General features: G+C 48.7%; 1 protein-coding gene across 1 annotated transcript; it reads right to left on the bottom strand.

The window, feature by feature from the left end:
• Positions 1-46: 46 nt before the first annotated feature.
• OAZ2 (ornithine decarboxylase antizyme 2) lies at positions 47-14,369 on the bottom strand (the record flags this gene model as incomplete). Its single annotated transcript, XM_082321299.1, is given in 6 exon segments — positions 47-1,599; positions 3,442-3,527; positions 5,305-5,480; positions 10,778-10,858; positions 10,860-10,935; positions 14,242-14,369. Coding segments are annotated over 6 exon segments (681 nt in total), but the record flags the coding sequence as incomplete, so codon positions are not given.
• Between the last annotated feature and the right edge of the window lie 8,681 nt (positions 14,370-23,050).

Here is a 23,050-nt window from a genome sequence, read left to right as displayed (position 1 = left end):
TGGAGGGGAAGGAAGGAAAAGAGACACAAACTTTAAGATGATTTATTCACACAAACTTGTATCCCAGCCCCACATCTCTCCCCCAAACAGAAAACACTGACCATGATGTTTATGGAATGGCTCGGCTTCAGCTTTTAACAAAATCCTCCACAGAAGGGCGAGAGCACAACAAAGCACACAAGGACAATTCCACACGCAAGCAGCCAGGCCAGGAAGAGAGCTCACGGCACGCCTCTGGGGCACAGTTTATAAATACACCCTTCTCATGTGGCCTTCAAAGAAAGCCAGCCAGGTTACATCCACATGGCACGAAGACAAGAGCACAACCTCATTCTCCAACATTAGAAGGGGTAGGGATGAAATGCGAGATACCGCCAGCACTGCAGCCCCATTCCTCCATCCCAGGAAAGCCCCCGGACAGGGAGAGCATCCCACCACGACCAGCAGAGCCACCATCCACGCCTGCCCCCACATGCAACTCCCTTTGGTTTGGTTTGGATACAGCTGTTCGCTTGGTGTCTCAAGTCTTGAGATCATCTCTTTGGAAAAGTGAGGAGGAAGAACAGAGGCGACAGCCACGGGCCTGCTCCTTACCCGTCCTTGGGCGGAGGATAAAGGTGTGAGCTGTTCAGGCTCCTTGGACCATCACACCACAGAGGCAGGGAAGGAAATGTTCCCCCACAGTGGAGGTACTGCTCCAATCACTCACTTGACCCTCTGAAGCCATTGCAGCACTACAGGAGGCCCACCAGAGGCTCTGTTCCTTTCAAATAAGCAGCACCAGCTGTGTGAAGTTCATCTGAATGCCCCTTTTATTGAATGCTGTGATAGTGCAGTGGTAACATTGAACAGAGTTAAGACTGCTTAAAACAAAAGCTGGAAGAGCAAGAAGTTTTTAAAAAAAAAAAGTTAGACCAGTTAAAACAGCATTGGTCACCCCAAAGCGGAGATGCATAGGGGTTTTAATGTAGTGTTAAAGGTTAAACTCGAGCACGTCTCCTCCATGTGCCTAACACCCAAAACATGCCTTCTACTTAAGAGTCTGAGTGAAAAATAAAAAGGTAGTCTGTCAGATGAGCGCACATCCGGTGATCGGGAAAGGACCAACACGGGTTTAGAGAAGTCAAGGAGTTGACACTGCATCTACCACTGTGCTCCCCCACACGTGGCCTGGGCACCAGGCGTCCCTAGGCTAACACACCACACAGCTGCACGTAAAGAGCTCCTATGCCAGTTCATAAACATCTTTCCTTTACTATTTGGTGATTACATGTGTGTATATATAGTTCTCTAGGCAACACATTTCAATGAGATAGTCAACTCTGAGCATACACAGGCCAATCTAACAATGAGAAATGCAGTTTCAGTCCAACAGAAGCTTGTTTTCCCTTTCCTCAAGAAAGGAGATGTAACCCTCTCTCCCCTCAACAGCATTTTCAGGTCACACTGGAGTCCCCCGCTGCATCTATTCTTCATCAGAGGAAGAGTTCTGATCCAGGGGGTACACCATGAACATCACATCTGGCCGCGACGGGACAGAGGGGTGACCAGGCCTCACGATTTCAAAGCCCAAGAAGCTGAATGTCTTCAGGAGTGGAGCTACCAAAGAGAAGGAAATCCGTTACCACCAGGAATAACCCTCTGTACCTGCGTCACCCTAGAAGCCATAAGTATCAAAGTATACTGAACACCCTCTGTGAGAGCATCCAGAGCTTCCTGCACAGAAAGAAACCATTTTAATGTGACAGCCCTCTTGAGTAGGTTTTGTCTCTTCCTGCATTCATCACAGCTGCTCCTAAGCGTGAAGGGGATTTTAGTTGTGCAGCAGAGCAGGTTTGTCCATGTTCATCCTGTGACGTCTGTTCTATCCCCTCTGAGAAACAGCGATGATTGGTTATCTACCTGCACCATCCACACAGACCCGCTTTCTCAGGATGCACGTGGCCATCCCACAGCACGTCAAGGTTTTTATTCTATACTTACGTGGGTCCCAGCACCCTTTAGAGCCCTGAAAGTGGGTCAGACAGCAGTAAACAGAAATCTGCTTACTCGGGGTCTAGGCAGAAATTTGCTGTTTCTGTGAGGAGGACCTGGAGCTCAGTGGAACCTCCAGACAACTCGGCACAGCTCGGTGCAGTCCCCCAGGAAAGCCACCCTCAGACCATGGGTCATGCACAGAACAAATTCAGAGTGGGGTCAGTCCCCACACGCACCTTGTCTTGGTCAGACAAGGTTATATTACACAGTGACTGGATGCATGCCTGCTTGTTACTAACGCGATCACTTCCCTGTGACCCGTGAAAGTTACCACAGTGCAGCACCTGAACTCTACGGCACCCTCTGATGATCAGCTTCCAGCCACTGAATGGTCACGTGGAGGATCTCCTATATATTTTCAAGACAGCACTGAATTTCAACTGCATAGACAAGGACCCAGGATCTGGAGCGCTCCAGAACTCGTACAAATGAGCCAGGTCCAAGAGCAACACCTAGCCTGTTTTTAAAAACAAAACCCAGTACCAGATGTCTCCTGTAACCAGCCGCTGCAGAGGTCACCTATGCAACCTGCGGTGGTGGTGACATTATAGCAAGAACTTAATCTAAGAATTATTCTTGGCATCATAACACAGAATGACATCTTCCTGGGCTCAGCACAGCTTAGCTCTAATAACGTGCTTCGTTTCAGAGAAGACAGTGCAGCTTGTGAAGCAGCAGAGTAAAATTAGAATTAAGGTTTGAATTACTCCTGCCATGGCAATTGCTTGGTTACTAGCCTGCGTCTAGTAAGACTTAAAGTGACACATCCACAGCTTGGTACATCACCACAAATCTCTTCAAACTTCCGTGCTGTAATCACTCATCCAACACGTCTATCTTTAGATCCTAATGCAGCCCCCTTAAGCCATAAGCATTTATAGCCAGGGTCAGGATTACCTGTAGGTCTAGGAAGGGCAAAACTGCCGGGAGATCTTTAAAAAGCAGATGAGCACCAGGACAACAAGCTGTAAGTGTTCATTTCCCATGTAATAACCTCTCCCTGGTTTCTCCTTCCAAATCACAGAAGCTTGGTGCCAAATAGAGACCTTGACTCCTTAGCAAGGAGAAATGTTAACCAATTTCTGGACAAGAAAATATTCCAAGGAATTCAGCAGCAGCTTTCTTCCTGAGAGTACTAGTAATAATTTAACAGCAGGACAGCAAAGCATATCTGCTGGAGAAACCCAAATACTTCCTCTCCCTTAGTCTCAAGAAGGGTCTTATTTCCTCCACAAGAAATTATTTCCAATTTCTAAGAACGCCATGAGAATTACGCACATAACGATTACTGCAATAGGAAGCGTCCCGTGGAGCCTTGCCTTGGGATTACCAGATTTTTGTACAACTTAGGCAGCGCCATTTTAGATCTAGGGAGCAAACCTGACAGTGGGGGTAAGTTCTCACCTCTGTCTTCTCTGCTTTTTCTGAAGCAAATAAAAATGTAGTTTACTTTCATTTTTTCTTCAGCAAACTCCAAGAGTGCTGATAACCTGCCAAGGAGGAAGAAGACAAAAGAACATCAGCTATAGGAAGTCCTGTCCTGAGGAAGCCTCTGAGCATTATCAACTGTTTGGGTATTTTCAGGCAGAAAGATTACTTGTTTACAGACTCCTTCCAGTGAACAATGGGTGCTGAAACAATGGGCTTCCTGCTTTGCTATCCAGCCCTGCAAAACTAAGAGCTATCCTCACACCAAGTCACCCAACAAGTCACTGTCTTCAGCATCTGCATGCCAGCGTGCACAAGCACCCATCACCACCAGCCAGTGTTTTTGTACAGAAGCCTTCATACTCAGGAAGCTGAATGCTGCAGCTGATCCTGAGCCAGGCTACATCCCCTCCGCTGGCAACATAAATGATGGGATCTGCGAGTTTTGTGCTTTATGGGAAGGAAAATAAAAAAAAGCGCTATGCCATGCAGAAGAAAAGAGAAAAACATCACTGAAGTAGCGTGTGCACAGGCAAAGCTGTTCCCTGAACACATCAGCTGGATGGCACAGCTGATGCACCCTGAATCCACGCTTCCTGCCTTTCCAGCTAAATTACTTCTGCCACCTCTTGATGGGAGCAGCGCTGCATTAACCCCTCTCTGAGCCCCGGGGATTGCACGGCAGAGCCATCGCTGTCGCGGCTGGCCTTGTAACCATTTACAATGCAGGCTGCTAGAGCAGTGACAAACAGGGCTTCAATCGACATCTAATTAAACAGCAGTTAGTGAGACTGAAGTGCAGCGAGGGAGATTAAATTTGCAAGGGTTTTGTTAATATGGTAATGAACTATTTTATTTATAGCCTCTACGAGGCTGTTTTACCTAGCTAAAAATAATTTTACAAAATTGTGCTTTAAGTCACTATGACACAGGTGGGTAAATACCCTCCCAGAAGAACACGCTCCCAAGAGAGCAGGCACTTGGACAGCTAAAGGATTTACAGGCCAACTGAAGAAATTACCCAAACATTTATCTGGACTCAGAGTCAAATGAGACAAGTGTGAGACAGCAAGAATATTGGCACTTACTGAAGGTGCCCAATGAGGTTTTTTTTCTTAATTAGCTCGTGTCATTTACAGATAAAGCCCACTTGGAGATTTAGGAGGACTTCAGAGAGCTTTGCAGAGGAATCCAGTAAAGCCACATCTATGCTACAGCGCTCCCCACCAGTGGGGATCTCTGGCAAAGCACTTGGCAGGAAGTAGCTGCTCTGGAAGCTGCGTTTACACAAACTTCCCAGAGCAGAGCTGTCTGGACAAAACACTACCGTATTCTGCCAACAGAGAAAAATCAGAGACTCTGGCAGAGCCCAACGCCTGCGTGGCAGCACTCCAAGAGTAGATCTACCTACTGATGAGAAGGAGCACATCAATATAATGGAGTTTTTTCCCCTGAAAGAGAGGAAAGCGCCTGCCAAAATAAGCTTGCCAAGTGGCCAACAGAACAAAAATCAGAGAAAGGCTTGTGATTTTCCATACCAAAGTATGCAAAGAATCACTCCGCTCATTTATTGCTTATTTTTCATTAGCATAGGGACTCAAAAAAACAGTAACCCATCTGAAATGATCACTAAGGGGGAAAAAAATATCTAAGGAGGACCAACAGGAGGACACTTCTCTGAAGACAAGGGAGTAAGGACATACTTCAGGTACACAAACCAGGAACAGAGCTGCCGTACATACAGCCCATTCTCCTCACATGCACAGCATCACCCATGTAAGCAAAGCCCTGCTCCCTTCGGAGCCACGGACACAGCTCTGGGATCCTGAACTTACTTACCCTTCTTTGCTTCCATCAGCTAATAATCCATCAGGGATTTCCACAAAGAGGCTCTGATTAGAGAGCACTGCATCCCAGGAAGAGGTCTTCACCTCTGTGACCTTGTACTGGAAGTGGACAATATGAGGCTTCCCTTCGTGCACTGGGACATCTTGGTTAACAGTGATCTTCTCATCCTGCGTAGGGGAGGGAGGAGAGCTCATGAAATATACTTCAGGGTTAAAGAAAACTATCCATAAGATTGTAGAACAAAAAAAAAAAGTAAGAGACCATGCTTAAGTGAGCATGAAAAGGACTGTTTTCAGTGGGAGTGCCCTCCTGAAAAAGGACCAGCCCTTACAGACTGGTGCGTGTCCAGAGTTTCAGCCTATCACTAAAATAGCTTGTGAAGGTATGCACAGTCGTCTGCAAGCTCATATCTGAGTCTCAGCACTCTAAACAAGTAAGTGGTTACGGGCTATTGTTCTGAACTACCGGTATTTTCCAAAATATCTTGCTTTTATTCTAACCTAATACAAATATAAAGAACAAAAAAGTAATGTCCTACATACTCAACAGCCAGGAGAGTATAACTAGACAGATGCAAATACAAAATAAATGGTATTATAGTTTCATTAAGAAGAACATTACACTTTTCCCTTCCCCTTTCACGGGCTCAGGGACACACCACAATGAGTACTCGGACCTCGGAATGATTTTCTAGTCATGTTTTCCTATTCACGGGAATGCAGTTTTGTATATTTACATTATATTAAATTTTTGGGTAGTGAGAGTCCATTCATTCACCGCAGGTCCCAACCACATCTTTGAAGGGCAGTTCATGAACTACCCTTCAAAGAACACAACTTGAACTGACAAGCTGGAAGAGCATCTGCTGCCGCAGTCTGACCAATTTCGTTGTCTCCCCAATCCCCAACACAGTCTTTTTGTTTAAGAGATGACCACAAATTGCTTTCCCAGATTTTACAACCAACTGGTATGGCAAATGGTTTGCCTCCTAGTATAAGGGAGGAAAGTACACAGCACAGAGAGAATCCCAAAACAGACAGAAGCTACACAGATTTTGAAGATTGTGACAAGGTCTTTTCCAGATACCACAAATGTACATGTCCCTCTCCAATACTACTCTAACTAGAATGCCAAGCATGCAGACCGCCTCAGATTCAGCTCAGCAGTTCCTAGAAAACAATTTAGTGGTTAAAACTCCGTTCCTCCTCTTGACAATTTTTGCAGGCGGTTGGCTTGCCCAATAACGATTTCCACATTTCACTGCAAAGAGCCCCAATGAAACGACAAAGAAATTCATTAGGTTCTCGAGTTAACGTTGTCAACTGCAGCGAAAGTTAAACTCTTCCCATCTGCTTGGTTACAGGCTCACACATCCTGATTCTCTCACATTTACAAAGTCACCTGCACAGCTTTGAAGGGCAGAAGGAAACTAGATAATACAAGTCATGTCTGCTCTGTTCCCGAGTCACGGGAATGCCTGGGAAAGCTGTGTGCCCCCCTTTCATCAACAGGTGGGGTGGGAGGTGGTTTACTCCATTGGGTCATTAGGTAGGCAACCGTCCAGCCTCCGAGCATTTTATTTTATCAGGGTGATTAATTCAGCAGCTCATGATGAACTCTGATCTGCTGACGATCAGCTGGACTGACAATGAGACAAGTGACATTGCTGCAGAAAGACAGCACCTCACCAGACAAGGTTTAATAAACGCTTTGTAGTGACATGTACTCATCTCTGACCATAACACAGAGGCAGCCAGTAGAGCAAAAAAAACTTAGTCCGGTTTGGATCTGCAGTGAAGAAGCATTTACAAGATGGGCAGTACAAACACATCGGCAGCCAACAGTGCCCAGTAAGAGGGTAGAAGACTCTTCAGTATCACTGCTTTTCAAGCAGATGTTTTCTTGTAGGTGTTTTAAGCTATTAAGGTATAAGCATTGCTGAAAGACCAGTGGTTCAGCAAAAACACCTCTGAGACCCTTTCTAAGCTCCTCAAACATGTGTCCCAGTGCTTTAATTCCTATTACCATGTGTATTAAAATAGATCCCTCTTGGTTTGGTTATTGTGACAAGGAAGAAGCCATCGAGTACGTTAATGCTGGTGACAAAGTAACACCGCATGCAAATCAGGAACTGCCTGGCTTTGGTAACTGGAGCAGAGGAAGCTGCCATTTGTTTAAAGCCCACAAAGCTTAGCTGAAAAACAAGTTTACACTTCATCAGAATAAATATCCTGTAGGAAATAAGTTTATTCATTGAGTCTGAAAGAAGTTTTCATGGCTGTGCCTGCTGTCGGGTTGTACTAGTTTTAAGCCAAGTGCGCTAAGAAAACCCACCGACAGCTGCTCAAGTTAAATCAGACTGCTGTTGATAAAGCCACCGCAGAGCCAGTGGCAAGAGTCGACTGGAGCCCAGAAAGAGCTCTGCACTATAGAGGTGTGTGTAAAAAAAAAAAACCAAAACCAAGGGGATTATATGCACATCCTTCACCAGTGACTTTATAGGAGCCTTTTACAGTTGCTGCTACTGTGCAGAAAGCGTCTCTGTTTCAGAAAAGATCCTTCTCTCAAGAAAAGCTCACAGATGCTTCTTTTCTTACAATTCGTGAAAACAAAAACAGGGTGAGGAAGTTGAGAAAAGCAGGCTGGGATTGACACATCGGAGGGGGAGGCACACGCATGCATTTGTGCATGAAGACTGTCAGAAGCCTGCAATAGGAGTGGAAAAGCCTTCCAAGCCTTCTGGTTTAGCCCTTCTGTCACCAGAAGTTATGCCCTGCACTCCAAACCTAGCGAGGTTTTTCCATTTAAAAGCCCCTTAATGCAACAGCCCATGAACCAAAGGCAGCATAACCACAGGGATTAAGAGAACCAGTTCCCCTGGTTCAGTGGGAATTATGTTTACACAGCCTGTCTTGGGCAGCTGACATTTTATTCCTAGGCATCAAAATAGAGACAGCAAGATGTTCGGGAGAGAAGCCGTTCCTGTGATGCAGCAGCCCAGAATTCTTTGGAAGCTGCTCAAAGCAAAATCCTGTTTACGCAACAAACGTTCGGTTTTAGTTCACCCCTGCAAAATCCCCCCACCATGCTATTGCAGGGAGAAAAAAAAAAACCAAACACTGGGCTATCTTATATACACAGCTGCCTAAACCACTGGCTCTCCAGCTTTGGGCTCCATTTCAATGAAGTAATGCCACAAGGACCAGCTTCCACTTGGTTACAATTCATTGAGCACAAGATTTTCCAACCCAGCTACACTCCTCAGATGTCCCGAGAAGGACGGGGGGAGACCCCTATGTGTTGGCAGCACAAGAAGAAAGGATGTTATGATCTACCATAGCCAAGCGACTCGAGAAACCCGTGTAAGCAGCCTACTGTTGGCATGTGCTACACCTGCAGCCTCCTGCCAAGTTTGCTAGCCAGAGCACGTCCTTTTGCACAAAGCCCATCCTGGCTGTGCAGCACCGACACCAATCACTATTGCGTTCCCGGCTCAAGTAAAGCTCCCTTGACGAAGGGACGAGTATTAAGTCTCTTAACACAAAAATCCCAACAACTATAGGGAACCCCAGCTGCTTAATTTATAGCATGGTTGTACACAAGCACTGTGCTGCATACTCTGAAGGAGGCATGCTCATTCAGAAAGGTCATCCCTTGAACTAGAACAGCTGATACAGCTGGAAAAAGTACTTAAGCTTTTGGGTCCAGATGCCTTTCCAGGTCACGCTGAAGCTTGCTGGCTGAAAAGCTCAGCCTGATGTAACTACAGCACTGAGTTAACTACAGCATTGAGCGGGCAATGGAGAGGGGCAGAGAGAGTCCCAGTAACCTCTGTCTGAGGTTGGACTTGAAACCACCAGGCAACACAGTCCACCCTGCTCTGGGATCAGCTATATTACAGAAGAGGCTCATTTTGTGACAGTTTCTGCTAGGTTTTTATCAGCAATAAACCCAGAAAGAATTATATCTGTATTTCTGGGATACAGCTATCTAGATGACATCCACAGGCAGCAACCCCTGCCTACACACCACTGCCAAAAGCTTCTGTGCTAATTCAAGGCCATACTGAAATCAAACACTTCAAAGCCTCTGAACTGTGATTCTTTCCACCAGCATCTCCTCCACGCTGAGGCCATTTTCTGCCTTCGGACCACGCCTGGTGTGTACGCAAGGGTTGGCAAAGCTGGCCTGCAGGAGTTCAAGTTGCAGGGTCCCCTATTTCTCATCCCCTCCCACTCAGAGGGAATTAATTATTTGTCCTGAGCCTCTCTTGAAGCTATTTATGTATCTTCTTTATGTGGCAGGAAGCCCGTTGTGCTCTGCTGCTTCTCTGGATTTCATACCCCTCTAACATCTGTGACAATTCAACTCAATAGCATTAAGCTGATGTTACATTATTATTAAGAGGCTACAGAGGCTACATCTATTCACAAGGTAAGCGGGTCAGACACATGCTAAAAATTCACCGAGGCTGCATTAAAGAAAACTCCTCTGAAAGCAGCCGTGAGGTCTGCGATTCTCTCATGAATTTCAAGAGGAGACTTTGGTAGCTGTGACCCAGAAGGGCCTGTATCTTTTCATCGTATAAAGTCTGTGTGCCTCCCACAGGGTAATTAAAAATCAAGTCTAACACCTATGACAACACTCCTGTCTGAAGAGCCAAATTTGCAAGCTGGGCATAAATTTAGGCTGCCTCATCTGATAGCACTTAACTCCCTGGCTTGTGGAAAAGCTGCCCCTATCCCAGAAGGGAGACAGATGTGTGCCATCATAACCCAACACAAAGTTGCACAAGTGCTAATTATTCTACAGCAGGGAACAGCCAGGTCTCCTCATTCAAAAGGAAAGGTCCCATAGAATGAAGAGGGCCAAAAAATGAGAGCTACACAGATCCATGTGCTCCTAAGCAAGTCTGCAGACACAAAGTCTTCCTGATCTTGCCTCATCCTATGCACATGTTCTAGAAACTTTCCCGTCTGTGAGGTGGACGGCCACCTCACCCTTTTGTGAGGTCAGGAGTTACTCTGTACGTTGGTTCAGGCAGCTCCCAGGCCCCGACAGCTTTACCTTCCGGACTAGGGCACAGGAAGGAGCTTACCAACCATTCTCTCTCTGCATTTCACCTTTCTGCTTCCCACTTCCTCTTTTTGCAAGACATTTAAGAAGTTGTTTCATGTTTTGATAATGCTGGCTCCGCATACAATAGCTGAAACAGACCTCGGGGAACAGGGCTGGTGAATTATTTGCAGCACACCTTTGAGAAAAGGTCTCTCATTTCTTAATAAACAGGTGATACTTAAGCAGAAGAGCGCTGCATGTAGCTCAGCAATCTGCCAACAGGGCGGCTGAGAAAGTCAACTGTTCTCCCATTTGGAGTTATTTGCATTTATTCCCACCAGACTGTGAAAGGAACCGAACACAGTTGCAACATGGGTACAGGTCATTACTTAGACATCTTTCTCACCTTATATATCAGAGCTGAAAGAGAAGGATCCCTGCTACCCCCTCGCCCACCGGGGATCTTCGACAGTGGGTGAGGGGCATCAGGAGCACCACAGAGGCCCTGGAACAATGTGCCTGCAGCACTGCAGCTGGGGACAGTTACTCAAAGGTAAAATACTACTGCAAGAAAAAGAGAGAGAACATCAGGTTACATTAGCAGGGATGACATTTCGGATGCTATAGCTCCTCATGACCCCAAACTACGCGTATCCCTGCTCCTCCACAGCACGTCAGAGGCAGCTATCAGGGCTTCAGCGCCTAGACATCTACATTAAAAACACTCACTGCCCAAGTCGTATCAGAAACCAACGGTGTTTTGTTAGAAATGGAGGAGGGGCTTTGCAGCCAAGAACCCGGAGAGAGTGCTGAGCAACCTCATGCTAATAAGGGACGCCTGGAAGACTGCCAATAGCAGATGGCTGGAAACGCATGACCAGATGAGCACATATTTTCTATAAGCAAATATCTACAAATAGATCAACAGGACCCAGAAGGAGGAGGTTTAAGTTTCACATTTTCAAAACAGGGAGGAGTGAAAGGGCTGGTTCTTCAGATATTTTCAACATGTTCTACAACATCCAAGTTGACATTTTCACATGCAAATGAAGCATCATAAAAGCATCCTTCACCCCAACCCTAAAAATTACAAGTTCACCTCACAGACCTACTTTTAAGAGCAAGAAAATAAGTTTTCCTTGGAGCTTCTAAGCTTGTTTGGATGTCCTACACATGGTATTTCAGGATCACTTTGGACGCAAGCTTTAATATCTGCCCTAGCTTTTCGGAACTTCATGAAAGCAAATTATTTTATTTCTGGAGCATTGCTCCCTTTATCAGTACCACAAAAGCTCTTTGCTGAGGCACGGCACAGCAGCGGTATTCCTCTAACAAAGCCTGCAAAAGCAACGCAGACACACCAGTTGTTCCCCAGCATTCCCATGATGAAACACACCAGCACAAAGCTATGCAAACACCACCAAAATAAAGGGGAGTGTGAGGGTTTTCAGTAAGTACATGGAGTGAGGAACAAGGCTACAAGGGGCAGACTCTGTGGATGTATTGACAACTTACTGTCTGTCCTAAAACTTCTCACTTGAGCTGTTCCCAAGACAGTGTTTTTCCACTCTAATCCCTCTCCATGAGGGAGACAGGCTTAAGTATCCAAAGACCACGTACCAAGCTGCACTATCAGAATCTCCTGAACCACCAACACAGTATGCTAGAATGTATACCAGAGTGCAAACAAACTACTGAAATCTGGCATTTCTGAATGCCAAAAAATAACTCACAAACACAGTTATGACACAGGCAGAATTTGCTAAGATCTTGGCTTGCCATCTCATACCAAAATAATCTTTCTACAGGAAACACAAATATTCTTCCTCCACATAGTTCCTCCTCCTCCAGGTTTGCGAGACTGGGCTCTTCAGCAGCGTTCCCATGTGCCAGGGCCCACAGCAGAGACTGCTTGGAGAAAAGGCCGTTTAAACACACTAGGAAAAGACATTAAGCAGTTGCACTGAAGATGCCTCAGGGCAAACCCCTTTGCACACATGCTCAGTGGCATTCCGTGTTAATACAGTCCCTCCTCACGGCATGACTGGGGCTATCAATGGACCAGTGTGTATTCAGTAGTAGTGGATGTCGAGAGGCATGACAAAGCACTTTGCTGTGCCGTTCCCCACCCCCAGAAAGCTGTTGGCAGCTTTGTTATTCCCTTCCCTCCTTCCTCACCCCCCAGTCAACAATGTACTATTGATAGCTCTCTCTAACTTGTGGCCAAGGCATCAAGAAGCTGGATAATGAAGTGTAGTTGTGTGAGGGGGGGAAGGAAAAAAGAAGAAAAAAAAAAAAAAAAAAGAGAGAGAGAGAGAGAGAGGCAGTAGTTTTCATGCAAAGCAGTTCAAGACACTTCCCAGTTTTGCTTCCTCTGGCACATACAGAAGTCAAAACACAAGACCCCTTCAGCCGCTGAGCCCTGCCTGCGGCACTGGGGCTTTGCCTAGCCCAGACCTGCATGTCACTGCTATCCTCCCCCAAAACTTCGCAGCAGCATCCAGCTAGAGTCCCAAGAGCAGCACGCGCAGGGCAGCGCCATCAGGCAACGCTGAGAGCCAGCATGTGCGGGGAGGGGGGGGCACAGATTAAGAGTTAGCACCCTGGGAAGAAGCTCATGCAAGCACCCAACAAAGTCCTACTCCTTGATGCATCTGCGTGCAAGCAGCCCACTGCAACTCTGCTCTCTGAGGCCTGTTTATAGCTTGAAAATTAGGATTGTACTCCCTTCTAGCCTCTCTTCTCTTTTGAGAAGCTGCTTTCCAGCAGCTTGATTTAGATTAAGGTGCGTTTAGATCACCAAGGGCCTTTCCTTGAAGAAACTACCAAGGAAAAGCTTCTTGAGCAAGTCCTGCCTGAAACGGGAGCTGGAAGCAAGCGTACATTTTCAGTCAGCGGGTATAATTTTAACTCGCTAAGCTTCCAGCGACCTCAACCCTGTGCCCTGTCCCTGGGAAGCGCAAAAGACAACCCCTCTCAACTTTTGAACCCCATCACGGCTGCTCTTCAACAGCCCTCACACTTGAAGCCCCAGGCCAGCGCTGCTTTCAGTCCACAACAACAACCAGCACCTTTGGGTCTAGAAAGCTGCACATTTTCTTGGGTTTTTTTGGCATTTTTATTTGCACAGAACACTTGGGCCTGATGGAAGGATTCACACAGCTCCCTTGACATTACAGAAATGAAGTATTTTTGTTTGTTTTCTCTACCCCTCCCTTTGAAAACAGGCTCATAAGATGCGGTTGCACTTAGTCCATAATAATAATAATAAGATATTATGCTGCCAGCCACTGCAAGTCATATATTAAGGAACCTGATTTGAGGAGCAACTTGTAAATAACCATCTGATGCACACAGCATAGTTCAAGTATCTACCCTACACGCAGTGGCCAAGAAACAAGGCTGGTTTACACACATCCTCCAGGCGCTTATCTACGCGGTAGGATAGAGGCTCAGGAAATGACACTTTTCAGACTCTAAACAAGGAACAGACACACAAGATAATTTGGTCAGCTGAGAAAAATACCCACAAATCGAGTAAGTCCATGCCTGCTCATAACCAACCTGCCAGGAAAAAAAAAAAATCCCCTTTCCCTAGAAATGCGCGGGGACTGCGGGGAGGGAGGGAGGGCACAAACCCTCCTCGGGTTAGCAAAAAGGCTGTCAGGCTTATTAGCAAAAGGGTGCTCGGGCACTCGCTACTGAGGTGGCCGCCGCCCTCCCTGCCCCCCATCCCCTGGGACCGGGACCCGGCCCCGCTGCGCCCAGACAACGGCCCGGCGGTCTCCCCCCGCGGAGGAGGGACGCCCCAATGGGGATTTTAACTCGGGGAAGGCGGAGAGCCTGCCCACCCCTCCACCCCCGCCTCACCGGCCGCCCGCACTCCAGGCCGGGCCGCCGCCGCTCTGAGGGACGAGCAAGGCCGCGGCGGGGTGGGCCCAGCGGTGCGGCGAGAGCGAAGGCCAGGCCGCGCCGCGCCGCCCCGCACCTGTCCTGGGTGTTTATCATCCTCGGCTCGGCGCTCTTCGGCTGAGCTGAGCTGAGCTGAGCTGGGCTGGGCTGGGCTGGGCTGGGCTGGGCTTGCTCCGGCTCGGCTGGGTCCGCCCGCTCCGCTCCGCTCGCCGCCGCGCTCTGACTGACCCCGCGGGCCCGCGCCCGGCCCCGCCCACACCGCGCCGCGCACCGCCCGGCCCCGCCCCCCCGGGCGCGCCGGGCAGCCTGGGAAACCACCGCCCCAAACAAAGGCGCGCGCGCCGCGCCACGCCCACCCGGCGCGCAGGCGCGCAGGCGCGCAGCGCCCCCCCGCCCCCCCTCCTCCCCCCCGCGACGCCACCGTGTCATCGGCGCGGGGCACGCGCGGCGGTCGTTGGGGCCCGCCGGCTCCCGCCGGGCTGCTGGCACCCCACGAGTGTGCGGGCCCTCGTCGCAGCCAGGCGGGGCCCTGTGAGGTGGGGCCTTGGGGAGCGCCAGGCCTGAGGGCTGGGGTTAAGCCCCGCACCGGGGCAGGGAGCGGGTGGCCGGCAACTGTGAGGGGAGGTGAGAAGCAACAACGCCGTGGTGGGAAACCAAAGCATGTCTGCATTGTTTCTTATAGTTGAATAGGCTGGGGCCTCTGGAGGCGTTTTGGCTCCTGTTGAAGTGGTGGGAGAAGAGGTTAGGGAGCAGCGAGACTAAGTAATGAAGTGCTCGGACCTGGTGGTACCACTGCAGAACAAGCCGCTGGCTCTGATGTGTAATATCCTGTGTAAAGTACGATGCTAGTGCTTAAAAGGTGGCCTGGGGAACTGCAGGCTCATACTGCATATGAGTAGGAGCTAGAATAAAGAAGAGAGGAATGAATATGTGGATAACAGGATGTTGAGCTGCCCATGGTGAGGCTCTGCAGGAGCTTGTGATGAGCAGTATACCCAGACGGGAAAGGCAGCGGCAGTCACCCGGACAAAGATGAGCCTGGAGAACCAGGCAGTGTGAGTAAGCTGTGGGATGCAGTCCCACAGGGCTTGGTAGTCACTGAGCCTTCTCGTGGGCTGGAAGTAGCCCAAGCAGCTCACTGGAAGAGAAGTTCTTGAGACCCTTCAGACGCAAGCCCTGCAAGTCAGACTCCTCCTGGGAAAGTCTCACATCTACTTGCCTGTTCTCACACTGTCCATCTGCTGACGTTCACAACCCATCGAGAACATAGGCCTGGCCCTGAGTGGGAGTGGGGCAGACTCCCAAGTGACCTACATGGCAGCCCAAGGCACGATGGCCCTGGTGAGCTTGCAGGCTCCGGGATCTGACAGGCAGCCCTCGGCCTGGGCTTCCTGGTTCCCAGCATGGCAACGCTGGTCTTCGCTTGGCAGGAAGTGACCAGCTGTTCTGCAGAAAGCTGGACGCTGGCCAGAGCCCGAGTTCAAACGGCCTGTTAAATGGCCTTTTCCCCGTTCCTCTGTGTTTAAAGCCCTGCTTGCAGCCGTAATTCTATTTATAATACCCAGGAAAAGCGAGCTGAGACTTTCCCACAGTGCTGGCTTCTCAGGCGATTGTTGTTCAGGAAGCTGGAATGTACACAGTATTATTTTTGTATCCCCCTGGGAAGTTTTTTTCTTTTTTTTTAATGTGTGTCACGCTGTGTCCCCATCTGCGCCGAGGAAAGTTTGCAAAGCGCAAGGTCTCTGGCTGCTGCTTAGAGCTCTGGAATGCTTTGCCGAGGTGCCGCTCGGTGCCGTTCAGGTGTCTCTGCCTGTGTGCCCCTGTTGGAGAGAGTGGTGGGTGCTCTGAGAGACATCCTAATAGCCACGGAGCTCGAAGCCAAAGAGGGTATTGCTGATATCCCCTGTTCTCATTACTGAACTCTAGGAGCACCTGGCACGTCGCTGGCTTGCTCTCTGCCTCAGTGTCCCCCGTGTGCAGAGGAGGGAAGATGACAATCCTGCTCAGAGAAACGGGCTCATTGTCACTGCCCTGCCTGGGGTTTCGGCAATGAGAAGTGCCATTGTGCTATGGTTTTGGGGTGGCACAGAGGTGCCGCGTGAGGCTGGGCATAGCGACTGGGTCATGGTGTCACCATTTGCTGGGGTATTGCTGCCAGCGGAGTCCAGCAGGCGCTTTTTTTGCCTTTCTTGGCCATGCGAGGCCATTCCCCACACGGGGAGCTCCTATGGGATAGTCTGGGCAGGCTGTGGGCACGGATGGGCTCTGGCAGCTCTGTACCGCCCCTGCCCTTTGTGAGCTCCTGGCAAGCACCCGCAGGCCCTGTACCTCTCGGGGAAGGCAGGTATTTTACAGAGCGAAGAAACACCGTGCTTAGACTCTTATTCCGGCAGAGAGAACGCCCTGCCTGTCCTCTCCTTAGGCCCTCGTCATCTGGCAACAATGCCTGCAGCGCTTGTGGCTTTCCCTTTCCCTGCGCAGGAAGTCCCTGTGCCCCTTTCGTTCTCGCATGTCTGGGAGGGTGTTTCTGCTCTCCCTTGTTTGCTGCCCTCACTATCAGCAGTGAGGCTCTGCCGGGCGCCGTCACCCTTCTCCCACTGATCCGTCATCCTTCTCTCGGTTTTTATTTCTCAAATAAAAGCTCTTTGCAGGCAGCTTCCCAGCTCTGATTGCTCTGCACGTGTTTTTAGACTGGTACCCCAAGCGGCAGCCCAGCAGAGCACTAGCTGTTTCTGCCATGCTCCAGTTCTGCCAGCACTGCATCGCGCCTTTGCAAAATCATTTCTGTCATGTCCTCTCCTAGCCTGGAAAAGGTTTTATTGCCCTGCACAGGGTTTTGGCAGTGAGAAGTGCTGTTGCACCACATTTTTGGATGTTTTTTTTTCACTACAGCCAGTCTGATGTAGGACGGGCACCTCTGAACAGCTTTGCTGTTTGTTGCACCAGGTTTTGGGATTGATTATCCCAAATTCTACATGTGGAACAGATGACATCCACAGCCTTTCTATTTTAGAGGCTTGCAACATTAGTTGTGCATCTCCTTAATTATTCTCATTAATTATTGTGATTAATTGTGGACTATGTAGCTCTTAAACAATACTCCATCAGGACAAACTACAGAGATGCAGTTTTTCCCAGCTGGGGAATGGTGACCCAGAGCTCATCTGCACCTGGAGCTGGTGACCACTTGTGGGCTGCGGCTGGGCAGGCAGGTAGCCCAGCCTCTTGGAGCTACCTGACACTGAGATGGAGGACGTAAGATAGAAACAGGCGAGGACAAGAGGGCAGGAGGACAACCGCTCAGTCACAGCCTTCTTGTGTACAGGACTGACAGCAGAGGCGCTGCCCAGATGTTTGGGACCATGGAAGAAAGCGGGGTCCCCGCGGGACAGGCTGTCCCTTGAACATTTGCTCTGTGCTCTTCCTTGGCTGCAGTCCTGGCCACACTGTCTTTGTGTGAGAAACGGCCAGAAGCGAGTTCACCCGCTCGACCGGCTCCATGGCAATGCAGTCACAGGGTCTCTTACTGACCTCGCAGTGATGTGGCCACTCAGATAAAGAAAATGGTGCTATTGCAGAGGCAGTTGTACCAGGGAAGCGGCATGCTGCAGCCCTTCCCTGTGCCCGTTCCCCCAGTGAGTACCACATATCTGTCCCTTGGCTGTGCCCTCCCCATTGGAGCAAAGCACAGCCAGCGTTGGGGTGCACGATGGGTGCCACGTCCAGCCAGAGCCTCAGTCGCAGTTCCTTGGTACCTACAGCAATGCTGCATAGCTGGCTGTGTTTGAAAGGTGTTGCCTAGTGGAAAACGCTTCCAAACAGAAGTTTCAAAAATAAAGATAGAAAAGGGTTGGTAGCTTTATATGTAATTAATACCCTGTAGTTATTTAAAAACATCTTTAGAAACATGTCATTCAACTTTCTAGGGCTGTACGTGTATCTGGGAATGTAATTACGTTTTCAACAGCAGCCTTTTCATCCCCTGTTCTGTGATTGCCTTTTTTTTTTTTTTTTTTTTTTTTAACATGAGGATCTTGTTTTGCTGGGGGAAAAATAAAAATGAACACTGCTAGGGAATTTTGTTTTTATGCCTCTGTCCTCCCAGCCCAGCTGCCAGTTCAGTCTTCCTGTGCCGACATGTCTATATCATGTTACAGCCATGGCAGCACCAGCAGTGTTCCTGGGATTTTGGCTCCCTGTGTTTCTAGGTGAGCCATGGATAAATTCCCTAAAGCTGGTCCATCTGTGCAGCTGTGAGGCTGGAATTGTGTCTTGAGGTTTTCATGCGAGTATCTGTCTCAGAGGTGGATTTTAAGTGTTTAAACTGTTGGACTGTTTGGCATCACTAACCTGTGTCTTCTGTCAGCTTCACATCTGTAACAAAAAGAAGAGGTTCCTTCCAAGCCATGCTGATACAGTTTTCTGCTGTTCCTTTCTGTTTCCAATGGGATGAGTTGATTCCTTGGCAGACCTGCCTGGAGCTGGGGGTCAGATGTAAGGCATGTTGCTTGACATCAATGGCTTTCTTTTTTAATCAGCTTTGTCAGAATTTGTTATTTAGCCATTAAGCAGTGGCAGTGCAGAGTTCACACATGAGCTGAGTTGAAAATTTGCTAGGTGTGAATTAGTGATGAGAGAAAAGCAGGTCAAGGAACTCTTTGTTTCAGGGCACGCTTAGCGTCAAGCTTAGCTTGAGCGATAACTGGCGCGTCCAAGGCCTTGAACCAGGGTATGAGCAGAAAGAATGTAGAAATCACGGCAATGGATGACTTCCCTCTGCTGTGCTCTGAAGAGGTATCATCCTTCTTCGAGCCAGTGGGATGTGCATCAAAGGTGTTCTCATGCAGCATCAATTTGGGGCGTGTTGGGATGGGATGAGGACCTGGATGGTGTCAGGGGGATGAGAGCTGGTGATATGACACCGCAAGATGGGTCTGTTATGGACTTGTGTGTCACTGATGAGCCCGGTGCTCTGGAATGATGCTCTGGGTCAGCGGCAACACCTTTGCAGACACTAGAGAGGGCTCTGCTGGGATGATGGGATGGGCACAGGGTGAGATGCTAGTGCAAAAGGCATGCTAGAGTGAGTCCCTAACAAACCTGCTGTCCCTCCAAGCGCAGTGTTGGGGTGGGTTGCCCTGGAGAGGCAGGCAGGGGTTTTACTGGCAAACACTGGAAAAAAGGCGGTCCCTCCACCTGTAATCTCCTGGCGTAACAGAATCTGGGAATGGGGTGTGATGGAAAAAGTAAGCCATGAAATACAAAGCCTACAGCAAAGATGGGAACGTGTAGGTGCAAGGTTCAGGCATGCGGCTCCCAGCTGGAGACTGTGTCAACCGAGAGCTGGCGGCAACGCGTACCTGTGGGAGCAGCACTCTCCCAGCAGAGGTTAGCTCAGGAAGTCACTTCTTTCTTGCTCAAAATAAATGCTCCTGTGTTTCCCTGCCTCTGTTTCCCCTGAAAGAAGCTGCTTCTCTGCATCATCCCTGCTCTTCTGTGCTCGGAGCTCTTTTCCTTGGCTGCTCATGGAATAGGTCATGCTCCAGGTCACGGCCAAAGGTGGCACTGAGATACAAAAAAGGGTAAAATCTGAGGACAAATTGGTAAGAAAGAGCACACAGGAAAGCATGCAGGTGGTGAGGAGGTGTCTTGCTGCTGGCATGTTACACATCTGAATCCACCTAGGTCTCTGTATTGATTTTTGTAAAAGCTCTTTCAATTATTTTTACAATGAGCTCATCTTTTCTGGCACATCTCTGCTCCCTTGTTCTTTTAATACAGGCATGGCAGGCTTCGTTTCACCTCTCTTTAGTCATCTGCATGTGAACCGGGAACAGGCAGCTCTGCTTGTTGTCGCTGAAGAAAAACAGTTACCTTCAGGGTGTCTTGTCTTGGCTCCTTTTAGACGCTGTGTGAAGATGGGATGAATGGAGCTGGAGGTGTTTCTAACAGAGCTGCCTGAACTTAGCCAAAATCAGGCCCATGTACTGCCTCTGTGCAATGGGACTTGCTCGAAAGCTGGTTTTACTTATCTGTGTAGTTTTGGTGGTTCGGGATACGCTCCTATGAATGGAAATGGAGTTGTGGAAAAGGATGTCTGAGCGGTGTGTCAGCATGCAAAGGCACGATGATGATGGGAACCACTGCTAGTCCAGCCAAAAATCCAAAAGGTGTCTTGGAGTTGCATTTTTAAGACCACAAGTTGACTGCACATTGCAAGTACAATCTGAAAATTAAAGCCTTGCATCTGCTCATGGCATTTCTCAGTGTCTGAGTGATGCTGCTTAGAAATTTCATGGGATAAGAAGTCAGAACTATGTCTTAGGGGAGCTTGTTTTGTATCATTTGTCTTAACCTATGGCTATACCATAAACTAAGAAATCTCAGAAAGGATATCTGGAGTCCCTGCAGATCTGAAACCCTTAAAGTGCTGTCTCAAAACTCCCTAAGCAGAGGGTGCGTGGTGGTGAGGTGTCACAGGCAGCACAGTAAACCTTGCTCTCCCATTGTGTTAGCAGCACAGATTTAAGCAGACTTAGCCTCAGAGCGGGTCCCATGGATCTGACACCCAGGTTTTGGTCCCGTCCTCCTGCAGGGCCCGTGTGTTGGTGGCTGGGGACAGGTCTCGGCGATGCTGCACAGCAGCACTGGATGCCTCGGCGTGCCTGTTCCCACAGGGCAGCACGGCTGGTTCAGGGCTGAGGATTTGCTCGCGGCTGCAGTGCGCCTGTTTGCTGACACCTCTCGAGCTGGTGGTGAAGCTGTTGGAAAGAAAGAGCAGAGAAGTGTAAGGACCTGTCCAGGCAAAACACCTCCTCCATTTGCTTTAATAATTTTGTTTTTCTCAATTCTACACCCCCGTAATAATGTGTCCAGGCCTGTTTTAATGCACTGGATCACTCAGAGGCTTCAGTTGAGGTCTGGTATCCAGATATTTCTAGAACCTGATCCTGCTTCTGTCCCATCCTCTGGAAAAGGTAATGTTGTTCCTCTCTTTCCGTGTCACATGTGCAAACATGGACTTTGCCACCTGGGCTTGGGGACGTGCTCCCTGCAAAAACCCCAAACCTGCGTGCTTGGATTTGTCTCTTTTGTGGCTCTCTGACCGTGTGAGACTTCTGCTTGGTGTGTTTCCGTTCCTGTGCAGTCGGATTCTTAAAGCTTATGTTTTTGCGGCCCCGCAGGAATTTGCAGGCTCAGTGAAATTGCTGGGGGCTCCCTGCTGAGGCTGGCTGGGTGTTAGCCCTCCAGATCATTTGCAAACAGAGGCAAAGAGCTCATGGAAGAAAATTTTGCTGCAAAGCTGCCTGCCTTGCACGCAGCCTGGGAGCCAAAGCATGGCTTCTGGCTCCTCTCTGCAGCCGCAGCGTGTTAACCGCAAGCCAGGGCGCTGCTAACCCTCAAGTTGCTGATTTTCTCGAGATGAGCTCCTTTATATTTTCCAAATACTGTTAAAACTGTTCTCTGGATAGTTTTATTATGGATGTATATATACGTAGGTGCTTGTCTCCTAAAAGTTTGTGGTTCTTTATGGTCTAATGGATGTTTTTCCAAAAGATGCAGGTCAATTATTTATTCACAATATGGATAGCTGAATTGCTTCATACTATATAAACTTAAAAACTTCTCCTTTAGGAAAAGGGATAAAACCCTTTCCTTTCTGTTGGCTGTTTCAAACCCACCAAATACACCTTTCCCTAGTGATTTGAAGTTGCTGTATTCTTTTTTTTTAGATGTGATTTACTTTACTGTTATAAAATTACATCCTTTATTCAAAACAACCCCAGAAGTCACTTCTTGGGCACGCAGAGAGGGGAAAAATGTCTTGGATTCTGGAGGAGTGGAAAGTTTAACTTGGCAGATGGAGGGCAGTTTGTGATAAGAATGAGAAAAATGCCATGAGCTCTTTTATGACCGTGGTCTGTACTATCTTCATAAAAGACTCAAAAGCTCAACAGTTAGATCACCTGTAACTCTGGTAGCAAACTGGTAGAAAGGAAGTACAATCTGGGTTTCTCGTGCAATTTCCTTTTAAGACTGATAATGAATGGCTTGGTTCTTATCTTGCAAAGAAGACTGCAAACCCTTTTGGGGGTTGTCGCCACATGTCCGTAGCATGCCGGGTGGGATGCGCACCCAGGCAGGAGCAGGGAACACAGCTGGGCAAGTTTCGTGTGCCCTCAAGGTGGGAGAGGAGGATCTCCAGTGTGTTTCTTTTGTCCACAGAGCACCCACGAGTGTTCGTGGGTGCCTGAGGTGATGTTCTCTGCTCCGCTGCCTGCGTCTGCCTGATGGGCAGTGCCTGCCCTGTCTCGTGCAAGTGCTCTCTCTGGTGGGTTTGCTGCAGGGATGTGTGCTGCATATTGTTTTCCAGCATTGTTGTAACAGCAATGGAAAATGGGGTATGTTTGTTAGCTCAGAACACGTCCAGATGCCAAAACTTGTCATACCGGTTACCTTGCAGTTCTCCTTGTTCCAGGAGAGTGTTACTTGAACACAGCTTTGCACGAAGAATGAAGAGAGGAAAGAAACAAGGGGGAGACAGGAAAAGGGCCTCCCCGGGCTCTGCACAGCTTTGCTTGCAATTTGGGGAAGAAACACCTTTGTGTTGCAGGTGACTCCAGCTGGATTAATCCCAATGTGTCAGCCACTGAGAGGCATCCCTGAGAAACCAAATGCCTTTTTCTTCAAGAGCCCACAGCTAAAAATATTTCCAGAGACCTCCCTCCTTCAGGAGACCCAAACCAGGTGCACGGCTGGGCTGTAA

This window comes from Platalea leucorodia, assembly GCF_965183815.1.
Source record: "Platalea leucorodia genome assembly, chromosome: 9".
Lineage (NCBI taxonomy): Eukaryota > Metazoa > Chordata > Aves > Pelecaniformes > Threskiornithidae > Platalea > Platalea leucorodia.
This window is presented reverse-complemented; position numbering and strand designations above follow the sequence as displayed.